The sequence below is a fragment of the Pavona decussata genome, unplaced genomic scaffold (assembly GCF_977016875.1).
Source record: "Pavona decussata unplaced genomic scaffold, jaPavDecu1.1 SCAFFOLD_391, whole genome shotgun sequence".
NCBI lineage: Eukaryota > Metazoa > Cnidaria > Anthozoa > Scleractinia > Agariciidae > Pavona > Pavona decussata.
The window spans coordinates 1,551,630-1,562,606 of NW_028145763.1; the positions used below are offsets into that span (position 1 = coordinate 1,551,630).

Below are 10,977 nucleotides of genomic sequence, written 5' to 3' on the forward strand. Positions count from 1 at the left end.
GGGGGGGGGGGGGGGGGGAGGGTGGGGTACTGATCAACCTATACATACCCTTATGCAATTATGGGGACCCCCGTCACAAAGGTAAACAAAGTGAATGAAGAAATAAAATTGTGCCCCTGAATCTCGCCATTCAGAAAACTTTCTAGGCTGAAACCCGAAAAGTGCACAACCGTAAAGAAGTTACCTTCCCGTTCCCCCCCCCCCCCCCCCCACCCCAGGTGAGCGTGCTGACATCATCACCCCCGTCTCAGGCTTCCGTAAAAGTGAAAAGATTATTGAATCTATCTTCTTCATAATTAGTTTGCGTTAAGACAGCATGCTTGAAGAGGTCTCCTACTGTATTTCTGAGAATGATGTATTATTATGATGAATGATGTTTTAAGTAATACATCATTCTCATTCATTCACCAGGCTGGAAAAATTAATATACCATCACATTTCTTTCATATACCACACGTTCGACATTCAAATCCTAGCAGTATGCAGGATGTTTGTCCCATGAACCTAGTTTAATGACCTTAGCTCCCACGAGTCTCCTGTAGCTTAGTGGTAGAGCATCCGAACTAGTAATCGGAAGGTCCCTGATAGGTGCACTCGGATTTCTATTTTCCGAGTATGCCTGCGTCACCCTTCTAGAATAATACATCATTCTTATTCATTGCTGGAAATATACCATCACATTTCTTTCATATACTGTATTTCTGTTCTTAAAAAAGGCATCTATGCATGAAGGCTATTGCTGGTTATCCTGTTTGACTGAGGTCATTTTTTATTGGGGAGGGGTGGGTATGGATAGTAAGAAGAGGTCAACAGCTATTTTTCAGATCCAGGCTGTACTAAAAGTCAACATTGACAATACATGGCATTCTGTAGGATTTTTCTTTTCTGTAAATGATTTATTGACAAGGCATTGGGCAGTAATGTTCCAGTGAATAATTTTAATAAATCCCATAAGACAAACCTACATAAAATTAAGTAGTAATAATATTTTTGTTCAAGAACACTAGATGACAACATGGGATGTACCATTACTTCTGCCAAGCAGTAAAATGTGGTGTGCTGCACAGCGTCATTTACAACCAGTACATCTTGCTAGTATTTATTTTGCAATTCCAGACACTACCTGGTATTGATACTAACACTTATATATTTGAAATTGACATCATGCCACTCCTAGTGGATGAGTACCACAATCAGATTGTTGGCAGTCTAAAAGTAAGGCTGAGTATTTTTCTGTCACCAATGATCACTTATTCGCAGACACACAAAAAGGAAAATACAGTAATATTCTCTTAAAATAAGTTTTTTTTTCTATATAACAATATGTTTTATACACCTCTGCATTCAAGTTACTCATAATAAAGTATTGTCAGATCATAAGAAATTAACTAGGGTAGGACAAAAGCAAGAAAACTTAATCACAACTACATCCATCCTCAGCTTGAGGGTGAACATGCCTTACTCCTGTTTTTGTGCATACAACAGGAAGACCAAGGTTTTTTTCAGCATAAGATGTGGAATTGCCATTAGCTTATGCAGTCTGGACTATTCCTAACCCTCTTTCATAAAAAACAAAAATATTCAAGCACTTTGGCTGGCTTGTTTTTTGATAATAATAATAATGATTGTGAAACATTTACAACCATGAAAATAGCTCTATATAAATTTTCTTATTACTATTATTTGCAGTATTAGTCTATTGAACAAGAACTATTATTATTATTATGTACAGTCATATGTTTTTTGGCAAATTATTTTTGTTAATGTTTTCTGTCATGATTTTTTTTCTAATATTTAACAGTTAGTAATTTCCTTAACACTGTTTCTGGGTGTCATCCAACAGGTAAATGACATCATTCTGTCAACAAAAATCTAACCACTACAAGTAATCTAATCTTGCTGTTAGAACAACTTGCTATGTTTTTCAAATCCTAGTCATGTTGCCTCTTTTTATGATAGAATTCTACACAAATAAATTATTGACACATCATGTATGGTGTATTATCATAATGACCTAAGATAAATGGCTTCTTATTTCTTAATGCAGCACCACTCAAAAGTACATTGTAAGTTACTAAAGCTATAGTTACATCATGGTTTGTACTACATATAGTACCCGATATAAATCACTCATCATGAGAGTCATTGAGGCAGCTACAAGTAAAGCTAAAAGATCGAAAGCGCAATAGAGTTAACCGAGTGTTTCCTGGTTGAATGAAAATTAAGCCATGATACTAACAGTTTTTAGGGCTTCTCATGTTATGCATTTCTCACAGAACACGACACAAAGTTAGTAACTTACTTTTGAGCGATATTGTACATGAACGTTTGACTTACGAAGCTTCTTTAAGCCGAGATAAAACAGAAACAGATATTGCAACCATTCTTATAGTTCTAAGTCACATTATGGTCTATCCCCAACACCCCCAGCTAAATCGTAAACCTTTTGGCAAATGACCAATGCTAGAGAATCGGCAGCTTCACGAGTGTCTGCTTCTGCATAAACACGGACAACATCCTCGGTACCAGATGGTCGCACAAAAGATCTTGCACTTGTGTAGCCAGACACAAGCTTGTCAATTTCATTCTGAAGCCCTTCAGGAGCTGTGACCTTCCTCTCTGCATCTGTTGTTTTGATCACATTACGATCCTTGATGGTGACCTTACGTTGCCTGTTGGGGAGGTCAGTATAGGTAGCACCCCAGTCTTCCAAACTCCAGCCCTTTTCATGAAGGATGCTTTCAACCACAAGCATGTCACTCGTAGCATCACCTACAGTTTGGTTAACGAGATCAATCATGCTTAAAACCTGTTTTGCCGCTTTGCATTTCTCAGAGTTGACATCTTCCTCTTGGATAACAGCGTTTATCTTAGTCACAACACTGTTTGTAAACAATGCCGTTCCATGGCCATTTGCCTCAAAGTAGACACCAATGTCGAATTCCTCAGCTTTATGGTGAACATGCTTTACGCCTGTTTTTGCGCATGCAACAGGGACACCAAGTGTTTTTTCAGCATAAGATGTGGAATTGCCATTGGCATATGCCGTCTGGACTATTCCTAACCCTCTTTCAAGCATGACTCCCGTCTTGTCAAGCTTTTCCTTCAGGTACCCTACTATAAGGGTGGCAATTTTATCCCCATCCAATAAATGGAACTTGCTTTCTTCATCACAGTAAAAATACAACACTCTGTCAGCGTCGCCATCAAATGTTACACATCGATCACCTGGGCTGATATCCATACCTTCAGGAGCACACTGGTAAAGCTTGACATAATCTGCACCACACTTCTCATTAAGCTTTCCACTCGATCCATCATTGCAAACCTCAACTGACAAAGTTCCCTGTAAGTACTTGACAAGCTTCCTTATTTTAAGTGCTCCCACTCCGTTTGCGCCATCCAGCTTGATCACAGGCACACCTGTCTTCCCAGACATTGACCTCAGATTTAGAAAGGCATTTGAGAGTTTCCGGTAGTAGCCCTCTTCTGTTGCTTCACCATATTCGCCAGCTGTGTTGTGACATCTTACCATGTAATGCAACTGCGGTGTGGTCATGACACCTGAAATAGAGAACAACAGATGTGTTACACTTAACTCTCTCAAAGCAGACATCATGACCATGCAAACACTACGTACTTCTCTAAGGCACACATCATCAGGTTGGATAGTCCCAGCTCAGTGAATTTCACTTGTTTTTATGAAACTAAACTCTTTTTAAGGTGGACACCTGGTTCTCTAAGCTAAGGCAGATGCATATTGTGTACAGTTAGTGCTGATGATGTCAACAGCTGAATCTTAGATACTTTTCCAATCAAACAAAGTCAATCAAAATCACACCAACTGTTAACCCACTTTTTTTCCATTTTTTTTTTTTAGTAAATCATAAACATTAAAATAAAATTGAATATTTACATAATTATGTCCAGGGAGAAAAAGAAAACATTTTAGCCATTTCTTAAGTGTTTTGGCATAACGTTGGTGTAGCTATAGCAAACTGTTTACCAGTTCTTTTAAATTGGGAGGTAAACAGTTGCCGGCCACCACACAAAGGTCTGTAAAATTCCTCAACTTTAAGCAACTAATATAATATCTTCACTATTCCGTTATTTGAACAAAGGTGACTCTCAAACTTGGCCATTTTACTAATTTTAGAGTGCTCTTCCCAGGCCCACCAGTGTCTATGGATTTCCGTTATCTGGCCTCTAGCAAAATATTTGGGAAAAAAAAAATGTGATAAGGGTCTATTAATTTTACAAGTGAGCTGTTCTCACCATAGTCGTGACATGATCCACTCAATGCTTGCACTCCATCCATCACAGCCTTCACAAACTGCATGCCACTGGGCCTTGTATCCCTGGCAATGAACACCTTAGCAGGTACCTCCCAATCAATACCGTGCTCTGTCACCACCCCCCTCATGGCATTGACGATGTCTTCCGCATTCGCCAAATCCGATGCGTGCCGCTCCCACGAAGGTTGCAGCATTTCCCCGAGAGGATCGACTAACTTGACCCCGTTATCGTGAACAGGGTTATGCGAAGCTGTAACGACCACACCGATAACTTTTCCGCCTTTGGCCTTAGAGCGAAGAACCGCCAGTAGACCCATCCGGAACATCACGGAGTCGAGTTTGTCAGCTCGCAAGCGGAAACCAGCTGTTCCATAAGAGAACTTCATATCGGGTTTTGGATGTTGCTGGCTTATTTCCGCAGCTTTCTGCAAACAAGAATCCATGTTCAAAGGGAATTTAGCAAAATAAATTTTGCTATAAATATATGAAACCAAACAACTGAACTTTGGAAGCCACGTCGAGTATTCGTTTCCAGTCCTCACTCGGATTCAATCGCGCTATGCGCATCATTTCACAATGCAGCCGCTGATAGAATGTTTTTCTGACTGCATATTCGTCCTCTTTCTGCCTCTTCATTTTCGGCCATAGTTGTGTTCTGCAAAGAAGGTAATCCATCATCTTACATCTTTCCCATCCCAAGATGTAGTTCGAATTTACTAAGTGTCGGTTATTAAAATAACTCTTTTTTGTCTGTGTAGCCGGCTATTTCCCCGAATTACGAAGATCTACTGTTGTTTTTCCGTACTCAAAGCACCATATGCCGAGGCGGTCTGTCTCTTGGCCATTTGCGGATTTTAATTCTTGGAAAAACGCTATGATTTAAAGCTTAAATGTACGATGATATTTTCATTGTAGCTTGTACTGATGATAAATTTTCTGTAAATGATTGTCATAGGAAGCAAAAATGGCACGTAACCTGGAAATGGCCGTGGGACTCCACAAGGGTCACAAAACCACGAAGACAGTTCAAAAACCTAAACCATCCAGAAGAAAAGGGGTAGGAGGATTTTACTTTTAGAATTGTTTGAGAAGAAAGCTTGAATAGTTTGATTGTTCCTTCTTTCATGCTGTAGTTGTCCAAATATAGTCAATCAAAAATGTTTCATGACAGTTTATATAAAGTAGCTTCTTTATTAAATTCCATTGTAGATGTGGTTCGCTTTTCTGTTGAGTTGTACGGTGTGGCATGTTGATGTAACATTTTAAAATTTTTACCAATTCATAAACACTATATGATTCATTAATCAGAGAATTAACTCTGCAGTGTATGTGAAAGTGCTGAAGTGAACACACTCTGTAGAATTTCTCTGATCCATCATTTGTGTCATTAGTGCTAGCAAAACTTTCATTGTGTCATAAGCACTTTTTACAATAACTGTCCAAATTCCCGCGTGCGGATTGGCTCGTAGCTATTGTCTATAAGAATGCAGACAATAAAAATTACGTCAGATGTAATGCACGCTTTCTCAACGAGAAAATTGCCAATTCCACTCGTACTTTTTCCATGTTATTGTAAAAAACAAATCGACGGCAGTTTTCTATGGTCTATACTCTTATAGATCATAAAATGACACCCTAAAATGTCCAAAACTTGGCAGTGAAACCACTCGCCTGTGGCTCGTGGTTCCACTTGGGTTTTGAACATTTTATGACATCATTTTATGGTCTATTTAACAAATAGATCCCAAGTTGCCGTGCGTCTGTTCAGTAATAGATCACAGATGACGTCAAAATGTGGTAAGGACAAAAAAGTGGCACACGAGCCGCAGGCGAGTGTGTCACTGATGTTCTTACCACATTTTGACGTCTTCTGTGATCTATCACTGAACAGACGCACGGCAACTTGGAATCTATTTGTTTTATACAATGAACAGAAAGGAAACACGACAAACTTGCCTCGTAGTGCTTGACTGTTCGATTTGTGCCAGTTCAGGCATTTTCAAAGTCACCAACGCTACTTTCCGTGTCGGCTTCTTCTCTTCTTCTTTATCGTACTCGTAAACAGCTTCCTCTTATTTTTTTTCCGAGGCCTTCACTTACTCAAAGCAGAATAATCTAGTAAATAAAAACTGTTAGCCTTTTCGTAGCGCTAACAACTGTTTTGAAGATTTGTTCCAGTTTAGGCATTTTCAAATTGACAAGAACACTTTCGCCTTGGTTTCTTCTTTTTCTTGTTTGTAAACAGCTTCTGCTAAACTTTTCTCGAGGCCTTCACTTGCTCAATTCGAATTAATCTCGCAAACATTTTCAAAACTGCGCGCCATGTTGTACAAAAAAAAGAAAACAATTTTTCCCGTGACGTCATCCATGTGTCTGTACTTTAATAGATCATGGGCAACGACCAATCACAGCACGCGTAGTATTCAGCGCATTGTATAAAAGAGTATAGACCATAGAAAACTGCCATCGATTTGATAAATAGTTTGGTTTGCATGCATGATGCAACACGAGTTTAATGCACCTTGGGAGCGAGGGGGCTGGGACTTTCACAGTTGATGGGGACTTTTTATCATTTTAGTGAACTTTCAAACAGTTTTAAAGATGAAAGGAATGTGAATAAATGATAAATGAAATTTTGTTTTCTGTCAGTAACACAGGCATACTTGGAAAAAGAAAATCAAAGTTCTCCCAACTGGAGTATGCAGAATATTTCTTTTTCTGACTACATGTATGCCTGAAAAAAGTACATCTTTTAAAGTTTCAAAGATCTTTAATGTGACTCTTTTCATCCAAAGTGATAATGAAGGAGCTTAGTTTTGAGGACAACTGTTACTTCTAAGGACAGGATATAAAACTGTTCAATTGAGGCCCAGCTAAACTGCTGTTTAAAAGTAAAAACTAGAATCCAAGCTTTCGCCAATCAATGGCATCATCACTGATGATACCGTTGATCAGCGAAAGCTTGGATTTTAGTTTTTACTTTTAAACAGCAGTTAAAGGCCTCAATTAAACAGTTTTATATATTTTTAACCATGCTGCTGAAGGACAACATGAACAGATTGTCTAAGGACAGTCTTTTAGCCAACAGCGTTATTCTATAACATGCCAGCATCCTGGGAGATTTTATTTATTTTGTAACTCTCCAATTAATTTTGGGATTGCACTTGCCATGGGTAAAAAAAGAAACAAGTGATTAACAAAATATTATTAGGGGGGAATGAAATGAATAGAAGTTGATTTCTTTGCTCAGCTGGATTAAAAGGTTATAAGTTCAATGTTCTATTTTTGTGGATAAATTTGTACAAGGGCTGGTGCTATCAGGTCATTTAGGTTGTGTTGTTTGACCCCCTTCATCACTTATCTCTTCAAGAGGGCATCTCATTTCCCTTTGTCTCTTGCCCATTTGTATAATAAAATTGATATTATTCATGCTTACTTTGCAGGCAAGTAACAAGAGAGTGAAATTCATCCGCGATCTTGTCCGTGAAGTTGTTGGATTTGCTCCATACGAGAAACGTTGTATGGAGTTGCTCAGAATTGGCAAGGACAAAAGAGCCTTGAAGTTTGTTAAAAAGAGGGTAAGAATTAATTTCTTTTCACCTTAAGCTCTGTAATGAAGGTGTCTCATGTGTAAGACTCTTCATATAGATGTAGTGCCACTTGTCCATGTCTTTTACAACGTGTAGTGGCATTTGTCATGTGAGCAGAGGACGTAAGGGGCTGGTAATGAATCTCTTTGCTAAAATGTTTTTTTTTTCTGCCTTTTGCAAAGGAATTGATTTCTGTAATTAATAATAATAATTTAATAACAACAATGTTTATTTGTTCATAAGATAAAAAGATGCATATCTTATGTTACAATAAAATGTAACATATATTTAATACAAAAATATATATAAAAATACAATGTACAATTATTATCATCGTAAACTGGATATAAGACAAACTATAGAGCTCAAAGGGCTAAGTGTTATATTTAAAAATCACCCAATTGGCTTCTTCACAGGGTTAAATTGCCAAGGGTTTGTCTTGAGTGGTCAGTTGTTAGTGAAAAGCCAGGGAATGACAGGGAATCTTTTTAATCCCAATGAGTGCATTCCTAGTAATCTACATGTACCAGTACATCTTGTCATATGACAGTGACCACTCCTTGTCACCTGGCAAGTATTACTGAACAATACACTTGAAAAAGCTTCCGAGATGGTAAGGATAGGTCGTTGACCTTTAAAATTTGGGGATTTTAAAACAGTGATAGACTGTACAGTATTTTGCAAATAAAAACTTCTCTCTTGGTGCATATATTTAAACTCTTGTTTTAAAAATTTTAGCTTGGCACCCATACCCGTGGAAAGAAGAAGCGTGAAGAAATGCAGGGTGTTATCGCTGCAATGAGGAAACAAGCTCAACATTAATATTGTTAATAAAGTCCCTTTTCTCTGGATATTTGTTTTTGCAAGATTTTATTACCTTCTAAAGTTTTTACACAGGGAGGCCCTGCCAAGAGGCTCAAACCCATAGTTTACACTTTCAAATATTAAATATTTAGTATTACCAAAGAAGCTCCTCTTTCACTCACAGAAAATGAAATGCTGTACCCAGTTCGTCTGGAACACCATCATTTCCAAATTCCAATTTGTTCTGGATTATTGTCAAGCACTTTTTCATGAGCCTCTGGCATGGGAGATTGCACAACCAATTGCACCCCCCTCCCATGTCATTGGCATTAAATTTCTTACTTTACTTTTAAGATAACACAAAGGCAGGCACTGTAATCTTTCTGTGAGGAATTTCTGTTCAATTTTGCTACACTTCCTTGCATTTAATTGCTACTCTTTTCCATAGTCTATTTATTTTTGCTACCATTTAAAATACTAAAATTTTAAATTTTGCTGATCTTCTGCCCACCAGGAGGGTGAAAAATTCACTTTTTTTTGTTGAAGGCTCCCCATATAGCCCACTAGCACCCTCCACAAGCACACATCCCAGTAAGTTAAAGTGTCATAAAGGCTCAGGCCGGATAGCTCAGTTAAATATGTGTAAGTACATTGTAGGTGAATAAACTAGGGGCAAATCCTGCAACCCTACAAAACTTTGCCATTTGTCACCAACAAACAAAGGTATTGGATCATCTTTATAATTGCACAAAATTAATAGGCATTGTCAATCATCGGAACAGAGGGGATCATCCCTGACCAAAATATTTGTCAGTCATCAGTCTTGCATCCTTTGTTCTTCCCAAAGATGATTTGTCATCTGGAAGACAAGTAAAGGAATTTCAAGCTGACAGTGAACTGTTAGAAGTAACAACAACAACAGCAATTTATTTATTTACAGATTCAGATTATATAAAGGGCTTGTCCCGCAAATAGCCACAAAGCTAGTCGAGGTGGGACAAGACGAGCAGGAGAACATAATGGAAAAAAAATTACAGTAAATTACAAACAAACAAACTGAACATAACATCCCAACTGGTGGGAGGCAAATCAGTTGGCTAGTTACAAAGTGTGGCCTTGGATTTGAAAACGGGGTTACCGTGAAACAAATCCAAGTGGTCATATCGGGACTTGAGCCCGAGAACTAAAGATTACAAGTCCGGCACCCCAACCACTAGCTAGGCCACACCACATCCCCTAAGTGGTAAAATACTTCACTGTCTAAGCTCTTTGGCAACCTAGTTGGCATCTGACTGCTTCCTAACGGAGTAAAACCAGATGCAAGTGAAGCCTCTGTCTTCTTTCGATTGGCTGAAGCCGTTTCACTGTAGGAACTGGTATTACAGCTGTAGTTGGGAAGGGTTCTTTTATAAGATTTGGAGTCTTGAACATAATTCGGTTTTTTATCTGTGGTAAATCGATGAGAGGATCGGTTAGAGGAGCTTAACCCCTAAGGCAAAACGACATTTTGTTCAGATCCAAGACTATAAACTCAATGCTCATGTACATGTATGACATACCATTTTAAAGCTACTCATAACTGATGTAATACTTATAAATGAGAAAAGTTATAGCTTTGGGATAAATGGGCTCAAAAAATGTAAAAGTTCAAAAACGTCCCACTCCTTGTGTATATTAGGTATACCATTAAACTATAGCTTATTTTGCAGTTGTCAACATCTTCATTAATATGAGAGATGTATTAAAACCCACAAATTCTAGGGGGAAAAATGGAAAGTTACTGGGGATGGTCAGCCATATCACATATGGGAGGGGGTTAAGTTTTCATCCTTTTAATGAGCACGTCGTCACAAGACCATCTTAATGTCAAAAATTCGTAGAAATTTGTCAAATATTGACAGATTAATGGCATTGCGTGGCAATTAGCACTCTTGTTTTGTCTTTGTTTTTGCTTTGTTTCTCTGTTTTTAAGTGAGGGAAGGGGCGTGAACGGGTTAGAGGGAAGTCTGATTGTGCCAAAATGGTAACTGTTTCTCCGGCTTCAGTACCTACTGAGATCCAATCATGCAATGTTGGCACCTTACTGAGTACAATATTATTACAACAACTTTATTGCATTTTACCTTAAGTGCATTAATGGCCTAGTCCAACGGGTAGCAATTGCTAATTTAGGCGGACCAGTCATACATAAGTCGGAAAGAACGATTTTAATTATACATTACATTTAAATTGGAAACTCCATTTGCAGGATCTAAGTAAGAAATTAACGAAAGGCATTGGTATCCTTT

At 38.2% G+C, this 10,977-nt stretch overlaps 2 protein-coding genes across 3 annotated transcripts; one reads left to right on the forward strand and one right to left on the reverse strand.

Moving 5' to 3' along the window:
• Positions 1 to 968: 968 nt before the first annotated feature.
• On the reverse strand, positions 969 to 4,833 carry LOC146451303 (phosphoacetylglucosamine mutase-like). Its single transcript, XM_085099422.1, has 2 exons — positions 4,276 to 4,833; positions 969 to 3,564 (listed from the first exon to the last, which is right to left on the reverse strand). Exons 1-2 carry the CDS (start codon positions 4,736 to 4,738, stop codon positions 2,405 to 2,407), a joined length of 1,623 nt encoding a protein of 540 aa, XP_084955548.1. The 5' UTR covers positions 4,739 to 4,833; the 3' UTR covers positions 969 to 2,404.
• Positions 4,834 to 4,843: 10 nt separating this feature from the next.
• LOC146451304 (large ribosomal subunit protein eL36-like) lies at positions 4,844 to 8,736 on the forward strand. Of its 2 annotated transcripts, none has more exons than XM_085099466.1 (4): positions 4,844 to 4,961; positions 5,251 to 5,352; positions 7,739 to 7,873; positions 8,624 to 8,736. In XM_085099466.1, exons 2-4 carry the CDS (start codon positions 5,260 to 5,262, stop codon positions 8,705 to 8,707), a joined length of 312 nt encoding a protein of 103 aa, XP_084955592.1. In that variant the 5' UTR covers positions 4,844 to 4,961; positions 5,251 to 5,259; the 3' UTR covers positions 8,708 to 8,736. The 2 variants fall into 2 exon arrangements, with proteins under 2 accessions (XP_084955592.1, XP_084955593.1); XM_085099467.1 differs by having other exon boundaries at positions 4,879 to 4,993; positions 5,249 to 5,352.
• The last annotated feature ends 2,241 nt before the right edge of the window (positions 8,737 to 10,977 follow it).

Excerpts from the sequence above, each read along its gene's own strand:
- LOC146451304 (XM_085099466.1), top strand. The coding sequence starts at position 5,260 with ATGGCACGTAACCTGGAAATGGCCGTGGGACTCCACAAGGGTCACAAA. Across the intron at positions 5,353-7,738 it reads AACCATCCAGAAGAAAAGGG|GCAAGTAACAAGAGAGTGAA; the intron begins GTAGGAGGATTT and ends CTTACTTTGCAG. Across the intron at positions 7,874-8,623 it reads TGAAGTTTGTTAAAAAGAGG|CTTGGCACCCATACCCGTGG; the intron begins GTAAGAATTAAT and ends TAAAAATTTTAG.
- LOC146451303 (XM_085099422.1), bottom strand. The coding sequence starts at position 4,738 with ATGGATTCTTGTTTGCAGAAAGCTGCGGAAATAAGCCAGCAACATCCA. Across the intron at positions 3,565-4,275 it reads TGGATCATGTCACGACTATG|GTGTCATGACCACACCGCAG; the intron begins GTGAGAACAGCT and ends TCTCTATTTCAG.